Source organism: Babylonia areolata, chromosome 6, assembly GCF_041734735.1.
Source record: "Babylonia areolata isolate BAREFJ2019XMU chromosome 6, ASM4173473v1, whole genome shotgun sequence".
NCBI classification, from domain to species: domain Eukaryota; kingdom Metazoa; phylum Mollusca; class Gastropoda; order Neogastropoda; family Buccinidae; genus Babylonia; species Babylonia areolata.
Genome location: NC_134881.1, coordinates 47,525,123 through 47,549,022, shown reverse-complemented (window position 1 = coordinate 47,549,022; position 23,900 = coordinate 47,525,123). Strand labels below are relative to the sequence as shown.

The 23,900-nt window shown below is 44.9% G+C and overlaps 1 protein-coding gene across 10 annotated transcripts in view; it reads left to right on the top strand.

Moving 5' to 3' along the window:
- The window catches only part of LOC143283100 (protein king tubby-like), a 109,033-nt gene that overhangs the window by 59,398 nt on the left and 25,735 nt on the right, over nucleotides 1–23,900 (top strand). For 8 of the 10 annotated variants that reach the window (XM_076589190.1, XM_076589191.1, XM_076589189.1 and 5 more), the window contains 2 exons: nucleotides 15,904–15,942; nucleotides 23,684–23,729. In XM_076589190.1, coding sequence (XP_076445305.1) covers nucleotides 15,923–15,942; nucleotides 23,684–23,729 — 66 coding nt within the window. In that variant the 5' untranslated portion in view covers nucleotides 15,904–15,922. Of the gene's footprint in view, nucleotides 1–14,508; nucleotides 14,575–14,951; nucleotides 15,011–15,903; nucleotides 15,943–23,683; nucleotides 23,730–23,900 lie in introns of those variants that run through there. The other 2 variants (XM_076589192.1, XM_076589186.1) reach the window with 2 other exon arrangements.

Below are 23,900 nucleotides of genomic sequence, written 5' to 3'. Positions count from 1 at the left end.
GAGAGAGAGATCTATGGAGTGATTGGGGCAAAGAGAGAGAAGGGAGGGGGGAGAGAGAGATCTATGGAGTGATTGGGGCAAAGAGAGAGAAGGGAGGGGGGGAGAGAGATCTGTGGAGTGATTGGGGCAAAGAGAGAGAAGGGAGGGGTGAGAGAGAGATCTGTGGAGTGATTGGGGCAAAGAGAGAGAAGGGAGGGGGGAGAGAGAGATCTGTGGAGTGATTGGGGCAAAGAGAGAGAAGGGAGGGGTGAGGGAGATCTATGGAGTGATTGGGGCAAAGAGAGAGAAGGGAGGGGGGGGAGAGATCTATGGAGTGATTGGGGCAAAGAGAGAGAAGGGAGGGGTGAGAGAGAGATCTGTGGATTGATTGGGGCAAAGAGAGAGAAGGGAGGGGGGAGAGAGAGATCTGTGGAGTGATTGGGGCAAAGAGAGAGAAGGGAGGGGTGAGGGAGATCTATGGAGTGATTGGGGCAAAGAGAGAGAAGGGAGGGGGGGAGAGAGATCTGTGGAGTGATTGGGGCAAAGAGAGAGAAGGGAGGGGGGGAGAGAGAGATCTGTGGAGTGATTGGGGCAAAGAGAGAGAAGGGAGGGGGGGGAGAGAGATCTATGGAGTGATTGGGGCAAAGAGAGAGAAGGGAGGGGTGAGAGAGAGATCTATGGAGTGATTAGGGCAAAGAGAGAGAAGGGAGGGGTGAGAGAGAGATCTGTGGAGTGATTGGGGCAAAGAGAGAGAAGGGAGGGGGGGAGAGAGAGATCTATGTAGTGATTGGGGCAAAGAGAGAGAAGGGAGGGGGGAGAGAGAGATCTATGGAGTGATTGGGGCAAAGAGAGAGAAGGGAGGGGTGAGAGAGAGATCTATGGAGTGATTGGGGCAAAGAGAGAGAAGGGAGGGGGGGGAGAGAGAGGGAATGATTGAGGCGGGGGTGGGGTGGTGGTAAAGAGAGACTCTGAGAGAGGGAGTGATTGGGGGGAAAAGAGAGAAGGGGGGGTGGGGGTTACTGATTGGGAGCAAAGAGACAGAGGGGAAGGAGAAAGTGATGTGGGGGAAAAGAGAGATGGAGTGATGGGGGGAAAGTAGGGAAAAGTAGTGAGGGGAAGTGTGGGGGGAAAGAGATTGAGAAGATTGGTGAGAGAGAGAGAGGGGGGGGGGATGTGGTAGAGAGAAGCGAGAGGGATGAATATGACATACACCTTGGATGGAAGATTAGCTGTGTGCATGTCCATGCTTTCTGGCTGTTTGTGACTATTTGGACAAAAAATATCAGCCAACAACTCTCCACATTATCATTAAAAAAAAAAGCCTGATGAATATTTCAAACATGCTTCTAGTGTGAATGTGTGTGTGTGGGGGTGGGGGGGGGGGGGGGGTGTATTCTTCATTCGCTTTGTAAACTTGCAAACCAGAAAACATTTCCAAACATAACTGTGACATAGCACTGAATATAGAATGTTTCATTTTCAGTGGGCGCAATAGACAAGTGGTTAAAGTGTTGGACTTTCAATCTGTGGGTCCCAGGTTCGAATCTTGGTAATGGGTGGAGATTTTTTTCCAATCTCCCAGGTCAACATATGTGCAGACCTGCTTGTGCCTAGGCAGAACCACCTTTGTGTGTATACACAAGCAGAAGATCAAATACACACGTTAAAGATTCTGTAATCCATGTCAGTGTTCGGTGGGTTATGGAAACAAGAACATACCCAGCATGCACATCCCCAAACAAGGAGTATGGCTGTCTACATGGTGGGTACAAATGGTCATACACATAAAAACCCACTCCCTTACATACGAGTGAACATGGGAATTGCAGCCCATGAAGAAGAAGAAAAAGAATACTTTATTATCTGCAGCAAGAAACAATGACAGAAACAATGGTTTATCTGTGACGTATGTCAGTGAAGGCTGCAGAACACTTGTTGGCGCCCTTTGACCCAGGTGGGGCAACAGGCATTGGTGAGGTGGGATGGATGTCTGTTACCTGAAGAAGTATTGGACAAAGTTGAAACAAATCGTGTTGCTTGATTACATACAGGCCAGTTGACACACACAGGCGACAGGGGACAAAGTGCAAAGCAGTGTAGTGCAGCATGTTACAGCACAATGTGATTAACCGGCATAGCAGTGTTGTACATCTAACAGGGCAGTGTAGTTAGCTCTTTCACCACCATAGGCGACTTTAGGCGACTTTAGTTGACTAGATAGTGCACTGCCAAAGGCGACTTTGTCAACATTGAGGAGTCATGTTGACCATTTTTCACATTATAACAAAGCTTGACAGCTGCAGCCAGTTTCCTACCAGTAGAACAAGGACTAACATTTAGCCCCTGACCACGTTTGAAGTGAACAAATCCATTGTTTTGGCACTGGGGAGTGTTTCTCACACGGAAACTTGGCTGTGAAAGAGTTAACCCCATAGCAGTGTTGCACAACATCTAAAGGGCAGTGTGATTAACATGACAGCAGTGTTGTACAACATCTAAAGGGCAGTGTGATTAACATGACAGCAGTATTGTACAACATCCAAAGGGCAGTGTGATTAACATGACAGCAGTATTGTACAACATCTAAAGGGCAGTGTGATTAACATGACAGCAGTATTGTTCAATATCTAAAGGGCAGTGTGATTAACATGACAGCAGTATTGTACAACATCCAAAGGGCAGTGTGATTAACGTCACAGCAGTATTGTACAACATCTAAAGGGCAGTGTGATTAACATGACAGCAGTATTGTTCAATATCTAAAGGGCAGTGTGATTAACATGACAGCAGTATTGTTCAACATCTAACATGGTAGTGTGATTAACATGACAGCAGTATTGTACAACATCCAAAGGGCAGTGTGATTAACATGACAGCAGTATTGTACAACATCTAAAGGGCAGTGTGATTAACATGACAGCAGTATTGTTCAACATCTAAAGGGCAGTGTGATTAACATGACAGCAGTATTGTACAACATCTAAAGGGTAGTGTGATTAACATGACAGCAGTATTGTTCAACATCTAAAGGGCAGTGTGGTTAACATGACAGCAGTATTGTACAACATCTAAAGGGCAGTGTGGTTAACATGACAGCAGTATTGTACAACATCTAAAGGGCAGTGTGATTAACATGACAGCAGTATTGTACAACATCTAAAGGGCAGTGTGATTAACATGACAGCAGTATTGTACAACATCTAAAGGGCAGTGTGATTAACATGACAGCAGTATTGTTCAACATCTAACATGGTAGTGTGATTAACATGACAGCAGTATTGTTCAACATCTAAAGGGCAGTGTGATTAACATGACAGCAGTATTGTACAACATCTAAAGGGCAGTGTGATTAACATGACAGCAGTATTGTTCAACATCTAAAGGGCAGTGTGATTAACATGACAGCAGTATTGTTCAACATCTAAAGGGCAGTGTGGTTCACAGTGGGTTAATGTCCACCTATGTATCTGTGCATTCTTAGGGCCGTGTGGCCAAAGACTGTTGTCAGCATGTGGTTACACTGTGATAATGATACAGATACAGACTGCTGTCAGCATGTGGTTACACTGTGATAATGATACAGATACAGTGCAGCCCCCTGTGTACCTGGATCCCCCTGTTGGTCATAATTATTGTCTGAGATGGATGTGCAAAACAAAACTGGTTACAAGCACAGGACAGTGTGTGTGTGTGTGTGTGTGTGTGTGTGTGTGTGTGTGTGTGTTTGTGTCTGTGTGTCTGTTTGTGCTTCTGTGTGTGTGTGTGTGTGTGTGTGTCTGTGTGTGTGTGTGTGTGTGTGTGTCTGTGTGTGTGTGTGTGTGTGTGTGTGTGTGTGCATTTCCTTGCTCTCCATCACAGGCAAGATACTTGCCAGGATCCTACTAAACCGCCTCACAGCACACCTTGAACAAGGTCATTTGCCTGAGAGCCAGTGTGGATTCCGGAAAGAGCGCGGAACCACCGACATGGTGTTTGCTGCAAGGCAGCTGCCAGAGAAATGTCTGGAGCAAAATGCTGATCTGTTCTCCACCTATGTCGACCTCACTAAGGCCTTCGACACCGTGAGTAGAGAGGGACTGTGGAAGATCATGGCCAAGTACAGATGCCCTCGGAAATTTATTTCCTTGGTCAGCCAATTCCATGAAGGCATGCAGGCTCGAGTCCAGGACAATGGCGAAACATCTGCTCCTTTTGCTGTCACAAATGGTGTCAAGCAAGGCTGCGTCCTGGCTCCAACGCTGTTCAGCCTCATGTTCTTTGCAATGCTTACTGATGCCTTCAGAGATGGCGATGTTGGAATCGGCCTAACAGATAGCAAGTTGTTTAACCTCAGAAGGCTTCAAGCAAAAACGAAGGTCATGACAGACATCATCAGAGACTTTTTGTTTGCTGATGATTGTGCCCTCAACGCTGGATCTGAAGCTGACATGCAACTCAGCATCGACAAGTTTGCCACTGCCAGCAGGAACTTCGGCCTTACCATCAGCACGAGGAAAACTGAAGTTCTCCATCAGCCAGCCCCAGGGAAACCTTACGTTGAGCCCAACATCACAGTCAACGGTCAGAGACTCAGTGCGGTGGAGCGGTTCACATACCTTGGCAGCACACTGTCATGAAATGCGACCATCGACAATGAAGTGAACGTCAGGATTGCAAGAGCAAGCGCAACTTTTGGTAGACTCAATGCAAATGTCTGGAACAGAAGAGGCATTAGTCTTGAGACCAAGCTAAAGGTCTACAGAGCAGTAGTTCTCCCCACACTACTGTACACCTGCGAAACTTGGACAGTGTACCAACGACATGCCAAGAAGCTGAACCACTTCCACACAACATGCCTCAGGAAGCTACTGAACATCAAGTGGCAAGACAGGACCCCAGACACAGAGGTGCTCGCAAAAGCCACCCTTCCCAGCATCTTCACCATCCTGATGCAGTCCCAGTTTCGCTGGGCTGGACACGTGGCACGCATGCCAGACCATCGGCTGCCCAAAAGGCTCTGCTATGGCGAGCTGCAACAAGGGAAGAGATCACACGGAGGTCAGAAGAAGCGCTTCAGAGATACTCTGAAAGTCTCTCTGAAAGCGTTTGATATCAACCCTGACTCCTGGGAGGAATCTGCAGTGGACCGTGACAAATGGCGCACTGCTGTGCACAAAGGCGCCAAGTTGTGCGAGGCCAACAGGACTGCTGCAGCTGTTCAGAAGAGGCAGGCCAGAAAGTCACGGGCAAACAAGCTCCCTGACAATGGTATGCCTGTCTTTGTCTGCCCCAACTGTCAGCGAACATTTCGTGCGCAGATTGGACTATTCAGCCATCTGCGCATTCACAGATAGATTCATGAGCATCCCCCCCCACCCCACCACCACCCTCCCCCCATCCCCCAGCTGGATGACAACGATGGTCATCATCGATCTCGATGGACACATACCAGTGTATGTGTGTGTGTGTGTGTGTGTGTGTGTGTGTGTGTGTGTGTGTGTGTGTGTGTGTGTGTGTGGTACAGCACAGCACAGCACAGTAAGTAGTATAAGAGATGGGGGTTCTATATACAACTTTTTTGGGCGTATTAGCTTGTGTTAAGGCCCTCAAGCATAAAAAAACCACACCCTGCAATCGCTTTTTTTGGGCTTAAAAAGGTGTATGGAGAGCGAAACGGTCCCCGTGTGTGTGTGTGTGTGTGCGTGTGTGTGGTGTATATGGTGTGTGTGATGTGATGCGGTATGGTGTGGTGTGTGTGGTGTATATGGTGTGGTGTGGTGTAGTGTGGTGTGGTGTAGTGTGGTGTATATGGTGTGGTGTGGTGTAGTGTGGTGTATATGGTGTGGTGTGGTGTAGTGTGGTGTGTATGGTGTGGTGTGGTGTAGTGTGGTGTATATGGTGTGGTGTGGTGTATATGGTGTGGTGTGGTGTAGTGTGGTGTGGTGTATATGGTGTGGTGTGGTGTAGTGTGGTGTGGTGTGGTGTGGTGTGTATGGTGTGGTGTGGTGTAGTGTGTATGGTGTGGTGTGGTGTAGTGTGGTGTGTATGGTGTGGTGTAGTGTAGTGTGGTGTATATGGTGTGGTGTGGTGTAGTGTGTATGGTGTGGTGTGGTGTATATGGTGTGGTGTATATGGTGTGGTGTGGTGTAGTGTGGTGTGGTGTAGTGTGGTGTGTATGGTGTGGTGTGGTGTGTGTGGTGTATATGGTGTGGTGTGGTGTAGTGTGGTGTGGTGTAGTGTGGTGTATATGGTGTGGTGTGGTGTATATGGTGTGGTGTGGTGTAGTGTGGTGTGGTGTAGTGTGGTGTATATGGTGTGGTGTGGTGTGGTGTGTATGGTGTGGCGTGGTGTATATGGTGTGGTGTAGTGTGGTGTAGTGTGGTGTGTATGGTGTGGTGTAGTGTAGTGTGGTGTATATGGTGTGGTGTGGTGTAGTGTGGTGTGGTGTATATGGTGTGGTGTGGTGTAGTGTGGTGTGGTGTGGTGTGGTGTGTATGGTGTGGTGTGGTGTAGTGTGGTGTAGTGTGGTGTGGTGTGGTGTATATGGTGTGGTGTGGTGTAGTGTGGTGTAGTGTGGTGTGGTGTGGTGTGTATGGTGTGGTGTGGTGTATATGGTGTGGTGTGGTGTGTATGGTGTGGTGTGGTGTGGTGTATATGGTGTGGTGTGGTGTAGTGTGGTGTATATGGTGTGGTGTGGTGTGGTGTGGTGTGGTGGTGTTGCTTTGCGTTGCGTTGCGTTTACAAGAGCGCAAAAAAAAAAAAAAAATCAGATCTACCTCAAAAGTAATCTACCTTTTCCCGCAAGCATTTTTCCAACAGACAACAATGGTATTCCATCTACAGACATAGAAATGCCAGTACACGGCTATTTTCTCGAAAAAGAGATAGAACGGTATGGTGGCAGAGAAATGCTGGAAACAACCAATGTTGTGTAGAGAAGACAAATCCACAAAAAAAAGAAAGATAGACTATTCTATATAGTAGCATCTATCGAAGAAAACTAGAATATACGGCCACACTGGTAGCAGAGATATGGTTCGCCACAATAGGCAACAGCGAGAAGTTTCTTTCGAGGACATTCTCCCAATATACGAGGAACAGGATCTGTATGTGTTTTTGCTAGTTCTACTACCTTTCTATCCATATCGGCTGGAGAGAATTGTATACTGTCTGTATACTCTTTTTTTGCTTTCGAAAACTCTTCGAAGTCGAATCTTGGAGAACAAGGTGGATCGAATACTATTGGCATTGTCCTATATATACAATATATACAATATACAAATACAAAACATACTACATCCACGAATTGCACACAAATAGACTCTATGCTATCCTATTCCATTTCGAAAGGGTTTCTAGACTTTGTTGGGATTGTTTCTTTGGCAATATCTCCAGATGTCTTCTTTGGGAGATGGATAAATTGTCGATCTTCTTCGGGTATGTTCCAAACACCATTTTTCTTTGTAGCTTTCCATGTTTTGTACAATATAGAACCAACTGCAAGTGCAATTGGTAGAATATAGCATGCAGTGTTGTATACACAAACGCTATTTTGTATCTGTTCCAACAAAGATTTGGACTCTTCTGCTACGTCTTCTTGTATCTGTTCTACAATGTTGTCTTCTTCGTCTACATCGAGAAGAGATAGAATATCCAACACTACATCGTTGTTGTCTTTTTGCTGGCTAGAGAGTTCTATAGTGCGTCTTTCCAACCTCTGTAGTGTTTGTAGTAGAGTACGTTGCAGTACAGCTATTTCGCTGTTTTGTTGTGTACTTTCTTCCACAGGTTGTGTACGATCTTCCAGCTGCTCTTTTTCGTCCATCGACGAATTCTTTGCCGGGGTCTCCCTTTGCAACAATCCCTCCTCTTCGCGTTTCCTCGCATTTCTCCAAATTCTGTACACTCTACTAGTACCAATACCAAACGTTTCTGCTGCATCTACTGCAGAAAGTTGGCCTCTTGTGTTTTCTATTTCTCGAACTTCTACAGGAGACAAATATTTTTTTGGTGCCATATACAACAAAAAGGGGTATTTCTCTATATAGAAAATCCACAATTTCCACAAAAAGTGGTATTTCCACAATTTCCACAAAAACAGCAAAAAGTGCTACAAAAGTAGAAAAATGCAAAATATTGCTAAGCAATTCTCAGCAAATTCTCAGCAATTCTCAGCAAATTCTCAGCAATGCTCAGCAAATTCTCAGCAATGCTCAGTAGCTTCTCAGCAATTCTAGCAAGGGGGAATCCCCCTTTGGGAACAAAGCCAAAGAGCTATAGCAATATTTTGCATTTTTCTACTTTTGTAGCACTTTTTGCTGTTATGCAAAATATTGCTATAGCTCTTTGGCTTTGTTCCCAAAGGGGGATTCCCCCTTGCTAGAATTGCTGAGAAGCTACTGAGCATTGCTGAGAATTTGCTGAGCATTGCTGAGAATTTGCTGAGAATTGCTGAGAATTTGCTGAGAATTGCTTAGCAATATTTTGCATTTTTCTACTTTTGTAGCACTTTTTGCTGTTTTTGTGGAAATTGTGGAAATACCACTTTTTGTGGAAATTGTGGATTTTCTATATAGAGAAATACCCCTTTTTGTTGTATATGGCACCAAAAAAATATTTGTCTCCTGTAGAAGTTCGAGAAATAGAAAACACAAGAGGCCAACTTTCTGCAGTAGATGCAGCAGAAACGTTTGGTATTGGTACTAGTAGAGTGTACAGAATTTGGAGAAATGCGAGGAAACGCGAAGAGGAGGGATTGTTGCAAAGGGAGACCCCGGCAAAGAATTCGTCGATGGACGAAAAAGAGCAGCTGGAAGATCGTACACAACCTGTGGAAGAAAGTACACAACAAAACAGCGAAATAGCTGTACTGCAACGTACTCTACTACAAACACTACAGAGGTTGGAAAGACGCACTATAGAACTCTCTAGCCAGCAAAAAGACAACAACGATGTAGTGTTGGATATTCTATCTCTTCTCGATGTAGACGAAGACAACATTGTAGAACAGATACAAGAAGACGTAGCAGAAGAGTCCAAATCTTTGTTGGAACAGATACAAAATAGCGTTTGTGTATACAACACTGCATGCTATATTCTACCAATTGCACTTGCAGTTGGTTCTATATTGTACAAAACATGGAAAGCTACAAAGAAAAATGGTGTTTGGAACATACCCGAAGAAGATCGACAATTTATCCATCTCCCAAAGAAGACATCTGGAGATATTGCCAAAGAAACAATCCCAACAAAGTCTAGAAACCCTTTCGAAATGGAATAGGATAGCATAGAGTCTATTTGTGTGCAATTCGTGGATGTAGTATGTTTTGTATTTGTATATTGTATATATTGTATATATAGGACAATGCCAATAGTATTCGATCCACCTTGTTCTCCAAGATTCGACTTCGAAGAGTTTTCGAAAGCAAAAAAAGAGTATACAGACAGTATACAATTCTCTCCAGCCGATATGGATAGAAAGGTAGTAGAACTAGCAAAAACACATACAGATCCTGTTCCTCGTATATTGGGAGAATGTCCTCGAAAGAAACTTCTCGCTGTTGCCTATTGTGGCGAACCATATCTCTGCTACCAGTGTGGCCGTATATTCTAGTTTTCTTCGATAGATGCTACTATATAGAATAGTCTATCTTTCTTTTTTTTGTGGATTTGTCTTCTCTACACAACATTGGTTGTTTCCAGCATTTCTCTGCCACCATACCGTTCTATCTCTTTTTCGAGAAAATAGCCGTGTACTGGCATTTCTATGTCTGTAGATGGAATACCATTGTTGTCTGTTGGAAAAATGCTTGCGGGAAAAGGTAGATTACTTTTGAGGTAGATCTGATTTTTTTTTTTTTTTTGCGCTCTTGTAAACGCAACGCAACGCAAAGCAACACCACCACACCACACCACACCACACCACACCATATACACCACACTACACCACACCACACCATATACACCACACCACACCACACCATACACACCACACCACACCATATACACCACACCACACCATACACACCACACCACACCACACTACACCACACTACACCACACCACACCATATACACCACACCACACCACACTACACCACACTACACCACACCACACCATACACACCACACCACACCACACCACACTACACCACACCACACCATATACACCACACCACACTACACCACACCACACCATATACACCACACCACACCACACCACACCACACCATATACACCACACCACACCACACCACACCACACCACACCACACTACACCACACTACACCACACCATATACACCACACCACACCATATACACCACACCACACCACACCATATACACCACACTACACCACACCACACTACACCACACCACACCATACACACCACACTACACCACACCACACCATATACACCACACTACACCACACCACACTACACCACACCACACCATATACACCACACACACCACACCACACCATACACACCACACTACACCACACCACACTACACCACACCACACCATATACACCACACCATATACACCACACCACACCATACACACTACACCACACCACACCATATACACCACACTACACTACACCACACCATACACACCACACTACACCACACCACACCATACACACTACACCACACCACACCATATACACCACACTACACTACACCACACCATACACACCACACTACACCACACCACACCACACCACACCACACCACACCACACTACACCACACCATATACACCACGCCACACCATACACACTACACCACACCACACCATATACACCACACTACACCACACCACACCATACACACCACACTACACCACACCACACCATATACACCACACTACACCACACCACACCATATACACCACACTACACCACACCACACTACACCACACCACACCATATACACCACACACACCACACCATACCGCATCACATCACACACACCATATACACCACACACACGCACACACACACACACACACGGGGACCGTTTCGCTCTCCATACACCTTTTTAAGCCCAAAAAAAGCGATTGCAGGGTGTGGTTTTTTTATGCTTGAGGGCCTTAACACAAGCTAATACGCCCAAAAAAGTTGTATATAGAACCCCCATCTCTTATACTACTCAGTACACTACAGTTGCCAGCACAGTACAGTGCAACAGTACATGTGTCCCTATATAGTATAGTACAGAACAGCATAGTGCAATAGAGTTACTAGTGCAGCACAGTGCAGCAGTATAATTGAGTAGTATAGTGCAGTGCAGTACAGTGCATTATGACATTGTCCAATATGATAAATTGCAACACAGCACAGTAGGGTAGAGCTCAGCACAGCACAGTATATTTATCATATTGAGGTGGTTTTTCCCTATGGTGAAGCATACTACCATAGTTCAGCTACACCTTTTCCCCTAAGTACAGTAAAGAATAGAACAGTACACAACAGTGCAGCTTGGTTGATTTCATTTTCAGCTGTTGTTCAGTTCATTTCATAATGCCGAAGGACCTTTCAGTATCAAGCACTTTCTGTCTGGATTTTTCTTCCTCTGGATCTCTCTCCCTCACCAACGCTGTCCTCTTTCAAAACAATTTGAAAACCCACCTGTTCAAACAGGCCTTTGGGTGTGATGAAGCATAGCTAATTGTCTGCATTCTTCCTCCTCCTGCCCACCCCACTTTACCCTCTACTGAAACCATTGTGTGTTGGGGGGGGGGGAGGGAGTATATGTATGTGTGAGAGTGTGTGTGTGTGTGCACGCGAGAGTGTGTGTGTGTGTGTGCATGTGTGTGCGTGCTCGAGCATGTGTGTATGTGGAGGGCATTTTGTGTTTGCATGTGTAGGGCATTGTGTGTGTGTGTGTCTGTGTGTGTGTGTTCATATCTGCAATTTGTATTATTGTCTTGGTGGAAAGATACACATATATGTGTTGTTTTTTCATGTGCAAAGGTATGTTGTTATGCACTATTGTGTATTTATCATTTAATGTGAAGCACTTTGAGCCCATTATATGGGGAGTTTGTGTTTATAAGTACTATCTATCTATTTTTATTATTGTTGTTATTATTTTTAGTATTATTATTACTGTGTCCATCACAGCCCTTTGCTGTAGAGTACAGAGCAGTGAATCACAACAGTGTCCAGGTCTCATCACACTTAAATGCAGGCATAGATATGATATGGATACTTTATAGCACCTATCCTCAATCAGAGACCAAGCTCTAAGCGCTTTACAAACATGGGGTCAATTGCACAACAGGCTGCCTGCCTGCCGTTGTGCGCTCATCATTCGTTTCCTGTGTCATTTAATCAGATTTCAGGCTCGCGCACATACACACTCAGACAGGGATGTAGCATTTTAGGTGTATGACCGTTTTGTTTATTTACCCCGCCATGCAGGCAGCCATACTCTATTTTCTGGGGTGTGCATGCTGGGTATGGGTTTCTTCATGATTCCATAACCCACCGAACATGGATTACAGGATCATTTATGTGCGTATTTGATCTTCTGAAGGCGTATACACACAAAGGGGATTCAGGCACTAGCAAGTCTGCACATATGTTGACCTGGGAGATCAGAAAAATCTCCACCCTTTTCCCACCAGGTGCCGTTACTGAGATTGGAACCCAGGACCCTCAGATTGAAAAGTGTCCATCGCTTTAACCAATCGGCTGTTGTATAGCACACACACACACCAGTACAAGACAACACAGTGGATTTACAACTGTAAAAGGATATAGACACTTCCTGTAGAACATGTAATCTACACCATCATTTTAACCCCCACAGAACACATAATTAGCCATTGTTTTGGGCTGTAAAGGAGCAGTGGTCTCTGCGATTTGGACAGGAGAAGAACACATGGTTATGAATGAGCACAGAACTTGTGTGTGTGTGTGTGAAGAGAGGTGGCATTAACATGAAGAGAGTGTGCATGTGATGTGTGAGGCTGCTGCAATTTAACGGGCATTGTTTTCAAAATGAAACAGCTTACAACTGATATCTGAAAATTGCAATAACAACAACTAGCAAAAAGTTTGCTGAAGGCAGGTGCCCAGCGATAATTGAGTGTTGGGAAACCTGCAAACTTTGATAGGAAAAGAGGACAGAGAGCAGCAGTGGTTTTTGTGGGAGCTGACAGTTGTGTGACTAAGTGTGATCCAGACTGTGTACATTATGGGTGAAGAGTAGAGAAGAGGTTGTTTTTTTTGTTTTTGTTCTTTTTTTCTTTCCTTTGCATCTCTTGGATCAACTTCAGTGCACACACCACCTCATCCACACCACCACCATCAGTTTGCTGAAGTCCCTGTTGTGAAATGCTGCTAGTGCTAGCTGACAATTTGTGTGTCTTCACAGTCCTTCTGTTGTTTTACTGTGTATTTGGCATTGTTCTTTTTTCTTCTGCGTTCGTGAGCCACAACTCACATGTTTATTCGTAGGAACAAGTGTTCTTTTATGAGTATGACTGTCACTCTGTAGGCATCCACACTCTGTTTTCAGGAGGCAGAGCAGGGTGTGGTGCATGCTGGGTATGTCCTTGTTTCTATGATCTGCCAAGTGCTGCAACCCAGGATTCAAACCCAGGACCCTGAGATGTCCAATGCTTTAACAGCTTGGCTGATGTACCAGTCAAGGGATTGTTAACATGTATTTACTCTGTATGGTGTGAAGACGTGAGGGAGGGGGTGGGAAGGTACAAGGGAGGAGGGAAGGTTCAGGCACCAACATGTCTGTTGACCAGGGAAAACTGACCAGGGGGGAAATCCCCACCCTTCAGGCACCCATCAGGCACTGCACAATACCCCAAATACACATGTTAAAGATCCCATGATCTGTGTTAGTGTTATGCTCATGGAGAAGAGCAAAATTTTGCAGGTCAGCAATACCGTAGTCCTTGTCAGCTTTTGTGGGTTATGAACATAACCCAGTATAATTTATATGCCCTCCCCTCCCCCTTAAAGTGGAGTTTGACAGGGTAAAAATGGCTATTATGCAGGCAAAAGCCCACTTGTATATGTATTGGGGTGAACGTGGGAATTGTAGCCAAAGAACACAGAGGAGGAAGAAGACACATCACAAACATTACCTTGTATTTGTCACAGTGTCTAAAGCTGTCAAAGATCTTCAGGCAAAGGTTGTGCCTCTCCCATGACCCTGTGCATTGGCTGTCATTCATTGCCTTTGGAAAAGGGATTGTGACTACATGAATGGCAGACAGAAAGGGGCACACATTTCATAAAAGCTCATGGGTTAAAAAAACAAACAAACAAACAGCGAATGCATATACCACCCAAGAACAAGAAGGGAATAATAGAATAAAAAACGTCACAGTCATAATGTCATTATGATAATTATTTCCAAGTGTAGGGCTTTGTAAGAGGACTGAACAATGCCCCCTCGTGACAAGAAATAAATAAGTTGGGGGGAGGGGGGTTTGTGTGTGTGTGTGTTTTTAAAAAATTTCATTTAAATGAAACACCTCGCTGTTTTGGTTATTTCTGAGTGTACTGGTAAGAGTGGATGCCAAGGTGATATTTAGTTTTTAACTTTCTGAGCAGACTGGAGTTTTACGAGTGGACAGCAAGGTGATATTTAGTTTTCTTCATTTCTGAGAAGACTGGTGTTTTTTTGAGTGGATGACAAGATGATATTTAGTTTCAATCATTTCTGAGCAGACTGGTGTTTTCAAAGAGTGAACTGTTGCTTTAATCATTTCTGAGCAGACTGATGTTGTGTAAGGGTGGACGGCAAGGTGATATTTAATTTTAATCCTTTCAGAGTAGACTGGTGTTGTGTAAGGATGGACGGCAAAGTGATATTTAGTTTTAATCCTTTCATATTTAGTTTTAATCCTTTCCAAGCAGACTGGTGTTGTTTGAGAGTGGACGGCAAGGACTTGGAAACAGGAAGAGAGGAGAGTTGAGAGAGACAGGAGGGAGTGAGGGGTGAATGGTGAATTCTTGACTGAACCTTCTCAATGTGGCCTCTGTATTACTGGTCTTTCCACGCACGTCTCCGAGGGTATTGCTGGATTCTCTGTGTGTGTGTGTACGTGTGTGTATGTGCACACATGTGTGTATGCGCATGTGTGTGTATGGTGTGTGTGTGTGTGTGTGTGTGTATTGTCTGCAAGAACATCAGGGTGATAAAATGATAGATTGAAAATGGCTGTTATCAGTGTGAAGTATCATATATATATATATATATGTCATGTGTGTATATATGCACATGTATATATGTATGTATACACACTATGTGTATAGAAGTGTTATTCTTTTTTTTTCTTTTCTTTTTCTTGTGCTTGCCTGCTTGCTTTAAATCCCCCCCACCCCCCCCACCCCCGGCCCCCTCTCCTGATATTATGTGAGGGGTCTTCCATTGACAATATTTGAATAGAGACATGACAATCAATACTGGAGTTGATTGTTGACACAGATACAGTACTGTGTTGGTGGGTTGTAAGCTGGAGGAAGAGCAGACAACCTCTTAAGCATAATGTATGACATTAATACATGTGGGTATGTGTTTGTATGTTGCAAGGTGTGTGTGTGTGTGTGTGTGTGTGTGTGAGCTTGAATGCATTAACACATGGGTTTGAGAGCAGGTTTGCACCTGTTAACTATATGTTCAACTCTAGATCTTGCCATTCTTGACATAAAATTGATTTATCGGTCTCAGCTGGTGTGTGTACATGTGTATGTGTTTGCGTGTGTTTGTGGTTATGCATGCATGTGTGTGCCTGTGTGTGTGTGAACATGTGAGCTTAAAGTGTGTGATGAGGTGTGATTGCCCACATGTATACAGAGGTGAAAAAACATGAATGCACATGTTTTTCCTGTTTTTGGCCCATTCTCTTTCCATTTTTGTTGTAGAATCAATCGTTGATTGGTGTCTACCTCTGTGTGTGTGTGCAGGTCCACTGAGCGTGTCACTATGAACAGTCCTCCAGGCAGGTGAGTGTCTTGTCCAGGGTCCTAGCCTTTCTCTTGCTGCTGCTGTTGCTGCCTCCTTGTGAATTGACAAGACTGAGAGAGAGAACATTTAATGCAAAGGCCACCAGCCAGTCCACATGAGAACATGTACATATAAAGATAACTATTTTTAAAACTAAGGAAAAAACCAGATTGAACAGAACTGAAATTTAAAAAAAAAAATAAAAAAAAAAAGATATTGAGAGAAAGGAAGAGAGAGAGAGAGGGGCGGGGGGGGGGGGGGGGGGGGGGGTTAAAAATAAAAGCCCTCTCTGTTGCAATGGAGGATTGTCCAAATTCTGTTTGTAAACATAATCACAGTCTGCTGGAACTGTTTGAAAGAACAGAAACAACATACATGGAAGCACTCATGTTTTTGTCTGACATTGTGTACAGCCTGCAAGGCAGGGTGTTAACCTGGATGTGGAGTGTGCAAATGTCTGTCTTTGGTGGCTGGTCTGGTGGGCTTTGAAGTGTGATGGATCATTTGGTTGGTGTGTGTGTATATATATATGTGTGTGTGTGTGTTTCTGTGTGTGTGTTTGTGTGTGAGAGTGAATAAGCATGTGTGTATGTGTGTGAGTGAGCATGAGTGTGCGTGTGTGTGTGTGTGTGTGTGTCTGTGTGGGTGTGAGAGTGTGTTTGTGCAGTGGGGGTGGGGGGTGGGGGTAGGGAGGTATGGGGAGGGGGGATATGAGAGTGTGTGTGGGTATGAGTGTCTTGTGTGTGTGTGTGTGTTTAGGTCTGTGCGGGTATGTGTGTGTGGGTGTGAGTGTGTGTGACCCACTATCACAAAATGAGTCTGATGTCACTTTGTGGTCATTTTCTTTTTCTTAGAAAAAAGAAGCTTTTAATGCTCTTTCCAACAGCGAAAACCTGTTCAATATCACACACAGACTCACTCTCTCTCTCTCTTTCTCTGTGCCTGAGCTACAGCTTGCTAGTTTCAGTTTCACTTTCTCACTGCGTTTAGACAAATCTGTATGTGCCACACCACATCCACAAGGCTGATGCCTGACCAGCAGCATAACCTAACGCATTTAGTCAGGTCTTGAGGGCATGCACATATATTGATTTTCTACAGAATTTTGCCAGAGGACAACACTCGTTGCCATGGGTTCTTTTTAATTGCGCCAAGTGCGTGCTGCACCGGGGCCTTGGTTTATCCTCTCATCCGAATGACTTGATGCTCAGTTAGATTTTCCAGTCAAACTAGGAAGAAAGGATGAGACTGGGATTCAAACCCAGACCCTCCTGGACACTGTATTGGCAAACGAGCGTCTTAGCCATCTTGCCACCTTCCTCCTACTGGAGCCTACAGCAGCCTACTGGAGTTGAAAAAATCAGAAGTGTTTCAAAGAGATGTTTATGTTGATGTCTACAGATGTTGTGTTTTCTGTGGGTGTGTCATGTAGATAAAGGCACTGCAGAATCAAAATCTATCACAGTATTACATTCAATACTTGACCTCCCCTCAGCCAGTTTCTTGCCCCAGCTCACTTCTGACTTAGTGACAGAGGGTTATGCACTGCATTGCACAAACCTTTGCTTGACTTTGCTTGCTTGTGGATTTATGTGCATGCGTGTTTATGCATACAAATGTCCATGTGTATACATGCAGTGTGTGTGTCTGTGAGCACATGTGTGTGTGTGTGTGGTTGCATTCATATGCCAGTGTTTCTGCAAGCGTGAACATACATTCATAGAATATATAACACAGCTGTATCATTTCTCCATGCTTTCACATCATTAACAAATGTGTCCGTGCCATGGTTCAATGGACCAGTCAAGCTTAATAGCCACTGCTTGAGCCTGGTGAACAGAGCCTGCCCATTTATAATTCAGAACCAGAGCCATGAAAATGTTGGTCACTCCATGTGATGGCATGGACCTTGGGTTAAGGATCACTTGGTGAAGGTGTTGAAAACAGTATTGCCAGAGAAGGGAGATCAGTCCTGTGGTGCTCCGGCTGATTCCACAGCTTTCGCTTCATTACTTTGGGGTTTTATTATGGTGGAGAGGAAAGTTTCCAGCTTGTGTTGTATTCTGTGCCCTCTGTGACTCTTTTCTGCCCATTGTTACTTATACTTCAGGGGCAGTTTGGAGTGTGTTGTCTGCAGCTGTCATCAGTATCTGATTTTTTCTATCTCTTGTCTTTCAGTCTTTTTTTTTCTGTCTCTTTTGTCTCTCTGTCCATGTGTGTGTGTGTGTGTGTGTGGGTGTGTGTGTGTGTGTGGGTGTGTGTGTCTATATGTGTGTGTGTGTGTGTGTGTGTGTGATCAGTGTATGTGAGACATGCTGTCATCTGACGTTTTATGTTCACTCTGTGCATCCTTTAACTCCTCTCTGTGATTCATCCCACCTCTCCCATGTCTGTTTCTCTCCTCCTTTACACCCCCTCTCTCACACTCTCACTTGCGTTCACATTTACATGCATGCATGCAGCGCACGCACACACACACACACACACACACACACACAATGTATATATATATATATATATATATATATATATATATATATATATATATGTTGATCAAAAATCCCAAGATTACATACTGGACTGTGCACATGAAGCCTGAAGGACACACTGGATGATGCAGAGTATAGGTATCATTAGGCTTGATAGTTTTCCCATACATTCTCTGCCCCTTCCCTCCACCTAATATTTACCCCCCTGACCACACAGACCACACACTGCCCCTCCCCCTCCCTTCCCTTCCCTCCTCTCTGTCTCACTGTCTCTGTCTCTGTCTATACTCTATGTCTCTCTCACTCTCTCTCAGTGTTACAGTGAGTGAAATCAGTTTTGGTTTCAGATAGATTATTTGTCATCTGATATACTTTAAATTTGTTGACTTTTCTTATTGTTGTTCAAAGCAGCCTTTCAAATCAAGAAAGCTCGAACACAAGTATTGTCCATTTTAATTCGCTATTAACCACACACACAAAAAAGCTTTTTGTCTGGTATAGGCCTCTGTATGAACACGTGCGCATGTGAACGCATGCTCAAACACACACACGCGTACGTACACACAAAATGATTTAGAACCAGACTTACATTCTACCTGAGTTGCAACCTTCCTATCCATTAACTGTTTTGAGATAACGTGTTGTTAAGATTTGATCTCTTCATAGAAAGTTTAAACTGAAAGTGTTTCAAAGATGTTTTTATGCTGGTGCCTTCAGATGAATTGCCGTTGCATACTGTCACATCATTAACAAATCTGTCTGTGCTTTAGTTCAGTGGACTGCCATGCTTAACAGCCAATGCTTCACACTGCTGTTATAGAGCCTGCCCACTTATAATGTAGAGCATCATCCATGAACCATGTCTGTGTGTGTTTGTAAGTATTTGTATGTTTGTGTGTATATGTGTGTGTGAGTGAGTAAGTTGTGTGTGTGTGAGAGAGACAGACAGAGAGGGGTGGTGTCAACATGTGCTTGTGTGTGTGTGTGTGTGTGTGTGTGTGTGTGTGTGTGTGTGTGTGTGTGTGTTTGAATTAGAGAGAGAGAGAGAGAGAGTGTGTGTGTGTGTGTATGTGTGCATGTGTGTGTGTGTACATGTGTGTGTTTTAGTGTGAGTATGCATGTGTGTGTGTGTGTGTGTGTGTGTGTGTGTGTGTGTGTGTGTGTGTTTGTGTGTGCATGTGTGTGTGATGTGTGGTCATCTGACACATATTGACTCTCAGCACTCCTGTCTGTTCTGTGTTTCTTCCATTCACCCCTCCCTTGTCTCCTCCTCTCTTCCTCTTGTTGTCTTCCTCCCAACTGCCCTCTTTCCTGCTCACTTTTACATGCATGCAGCACACACACACACACACACACACACACACACACACACACACACACACACACACACACACACACACACACCCTTTTGATATTTTTTTTTCATCTCCCCTTCTCCACCCCTTCACCTGCCCCCCCCCCCACCCCCCCCTCTCTCTCTCTCTCTCTCTCAGAATGTCTCTTATGACTGGGATCAACTTCTGGTTTCATACAGATCACGTGTCATGTGATATATTGTGCTCTTTGCTGCTCTCTTTTCTTTCCTTTTTTTTTTTTACCTTCTTGGTTTGGTTTGGTTTAGTCTGCAGACTTGCTGATTGAAGGGCAGAAGAGACAGATTTAGATTATCAATATTTCTTTGGGAGAAAAAATGTCAGGAATGGATGGATGGAAAACAGTGCTTTGGATTCAGAATTATCAGTCAGAAATACCTCCAGGACTTTTGACAGAGACAGACAGAGAAAGGGCACTGGGGTAGTGACAGAGGGGGTAGGGAGAGGAGTAAGGGGCAAGACATCAATGCAGACAATGACCAAAGTACAGAGACAGAGAAAGGGCATTGGGGTAGTGACAGAGGGGGTAGGGAGAGGAGTAAGGGGCAAGACATCAATGCAGACAATGACCAAAGTACAGAGACAGAGAAAGGGCATGGGGGTAGTGACAGAGGAGTAAGGGGCAAGACATCAATGCAGACAATGACCAAAGTACAGAGACAGAGAAAGGGCATGGGGGTAGTGACAGAGGAGTAAGGGGCAGGACATCAATGCAGACAGTGACCAAAGTACAGAGACAGAGAAAGGGCATGGGGGTAGTGACAGAGGGTAAGGGGCAAGACATCAATGCAGACAATGACCAAAGTACAGAGACAGAGAAAGGGCACTGGGGTAGTGACAGAGGGGGTAGTGACAGAGGAGTAAGGGGCAAGACATCAATGCAGACAATGACCAAAGTACAGAGAGGGGACTGGAGATGACAGGGAGAGGGAGATGTAATTATGGCAGCTTAAGTTGCAGGGGTTTGAGGGAGGGGGCAGCATGGAAAAGGGAGGGTGGAGGAGGGTATAGTGGAGGGGGAGGGTCAAATTCCTGTCACTGTTGTCTGCTGCAGACATGAAGCAAGAGATGAACACCAAGTTGGTTTTATGTATCATTTAAAAAAGATATATATATATATTAAAGATAAATGCTGTGCAACAGTACAGAATGAATAACAGCTACAGCAAGCTGAGCTTATGATATACATGACCTGTTTTTCTTCTTCACATTCATGTTCCATTTTAGTCAATTTTTCAGATGTGAATTTTGTATTCCACAGTAATTAGAGAAGTTGTGACCATATTTGAGTGAAATTAGAACCTTCAGCAACACCAAATATTTCTGTTGACTCAGAAGGCAAACCAAAAAGTTGACAAACTTTGTTTCTTTGCGTTGAAGTGTTGTCCTTTCTCTCAGTGTGTGTTTGTGTTTGTGTGGATATCTTGCATATTCATAGACCATTCTTCATAAGCTACATTCACACTAAGCCCAGCCAGTTGCTGTCAGCCTGATACAACACCTTCAGTCAGACACAGCCAGCTAGTTGCTGTCAGCCTGATACAACACCTTCAGTCAGACACAGCCAGCTAGTTGCTGTCAGCCTGATACAACACCTTCAGTCAGACACAGCCAGCTAGTTGCTGTCAGCCTGATACAACAACACCTTCAGTCAGACACAGCCAGTTAGTTGCTGTCAGCCTGATACAACACCTTCAGTCAGACACAGCCAGCTAGTTGCTGTCAGCCTGATACAACACCTTCAGTCAGACACAGCCAGCTAGTTGCTGTCAGCCTGATACAACACCTTCAGTCAGACACAGCCAGCCAGTTGCTGTCAGCCTGATACACCACCTTCAGTCAGACACAGCCAGCTAGTTGCTGTCAGCCTGATACAACACCTTCAGTCAGACACAGCCAGCTAGTTGCTGTCAGCCTGATACAACACCTTCAGTCAGACACAGCCAGCTAGTTGCTGTCAGCCTGATACACCACCTTCAGTCAGACACAGCCAGCTAGTTGCTGTCAGCCTGATACAACCACCTTCAGTCAGACACAGCCAGCTAGTTGCTGTCAGCCTGATACAACCACCTTCAGTCAGACACAGCCAGCTAGTTGCTGTCAGCCTGATACAACACCTTCAGTCAGACACAGCCAGCTAGTTGCTGTCAGCCTGATACAACACCTTCAGTCAGACACAGCCAGCTAGTTGCTGTCAGCCTGATACACCACCTTCAGTCAGACACAGCCAGCTAGTTGCTGTCAGCCTGATACAACACCTTCAGTCAGACACAGCCAGTTAGTTGCTGTCAGCCTGATACAACACCACCTTCAGTCAGACACAGCCAGTTAGTTGCTGTCAGCCTGATACAACACCACCTTCAGTCAGACACAGCCAGCTAGTTGCTGTCAGCCTGATACAACACCACCTTCAGTCAGACACAGCCAGCTAGTTGCTGTCAGCCTGATACAACACCACCTTCAGTCAGACACAGCCAGTTAGTTGCTGTCAGCCTGATACAACACCACCTTCAGTCAGACACAGCCAGCTAGTTGCTGTCAGCCTGATACAACACCTTCAGTCAGACACAGCCAGCTAGTTGCTGTCAGCCTGATACAACACCTTCAGTCAGACACAGCCAGCTAGTTGCTGTCAGCCTGATACAACACCTTCAGTCAGACACAGCCAGCTAGTTGCTGTCAGCCTGATACAACACCTTCAGTCAGACACAGCCAGCTAGTTGCTGTCAGCCTGATACAACACCTTCAGTCAGACACAGCCAGTTAGTTGCTGTCAGCCTGATACACCACCTTCAGTCAGACACAGCCAGTTAGTTGCTGTCAGCCTGATACAACACCACCTTCAGTCAGACACAGCCAGTTAGTTGCTGTCAGCCTGATACAACACCACCTTCAGTCAGACACAGCCAGCTAGTTGCTGTCAGCCTGATACAACACCACCTTCAGTCAGACACAGCCAGCTAGTTGCTGTCAGCCTGATACAACACCACCTTCAGTCAGACACAGCCAGTTAGTTGCTGTCAGCCTGATACAACAACACCTTCAGTCAGACACAGCCAGCTAGTTGCTGTCAGCCTGATACAACACCTTCAGTCAGACACAGCCAGCTAGTTGCTGTCAGCCTGATACAACACCTTCAGTCAGACACAGCCAGCTAGTTGCTGTCAGCCTGATACAACACCTTCAGTCAGACACAGCCAGCTAGTTGCTGTCAGCCTGATACAACACCTTCAGTCAGACACAGCCAGCCAGTTGCTGTCAGCCTGATACAACACCTTCAGTCAGACACAGCCAGCTAGTTGCTGTCAGCCTGATACAACACCTTCAGTCAGACACAGCCAGCTAGTTGCTGTCAAGCCACGGTGCTCCTCAGATGTAAGAAACAAATACCATTGGGATTCACACTACTAGTATCATTGGAGAGTTCCATCCCTTGGACCAGCCATCCATCTCATCTGTGTGCTTGCAAAAAATTGAAAAGATGTTTGGAGACGGCTGGTTGCCAGTGTACATACATGGTGAGGGAGTGCAAGATGTTGTGCGCACAATTCTCAGACAGCTGCTGTCTGTCAGCAACTGTCGGGGCTTTCTGTGTTGCTTACACTAGGAAGGAAGTCACAAGCTTCAGTTAAAACTGACATCCCATGCTGGACCAGTTGTGCTGTGCAAGTTCCTGCCATTTTGTGGTGAAGACTCCATGACAAGCACTGTTGGGCAGTGCTGGTTGACGTGTGTTGTCAGGTGGTGTTTGTCGGTGTTTATCGACTGGAGACGAGTGAAACGACTGTGTGCCATGTTAGTGCAGTGGCGATTACTTTGAGCTCATGTGATGTATGTAGTGGAATCACATGCTGTGTTTTGCTGTGGCTGTGTTTCAGCATACAGGACGATGTCTCCTACGCCAAGTCCAAACTGGACAAACAGGTCAGTGGTATATGTAGGTATGTATGTCGTTAAACAATGGATGCACAGTGATTTTGAAGGGATGGAACAAATACAAATTTCAAAGAAAGGATGCCTGATGATTTTGAATGCTGGAAGGGAAGAAATATACTGTGAAAATGAATTATGTTTGATTGTGTTCGTTGAAAAGGT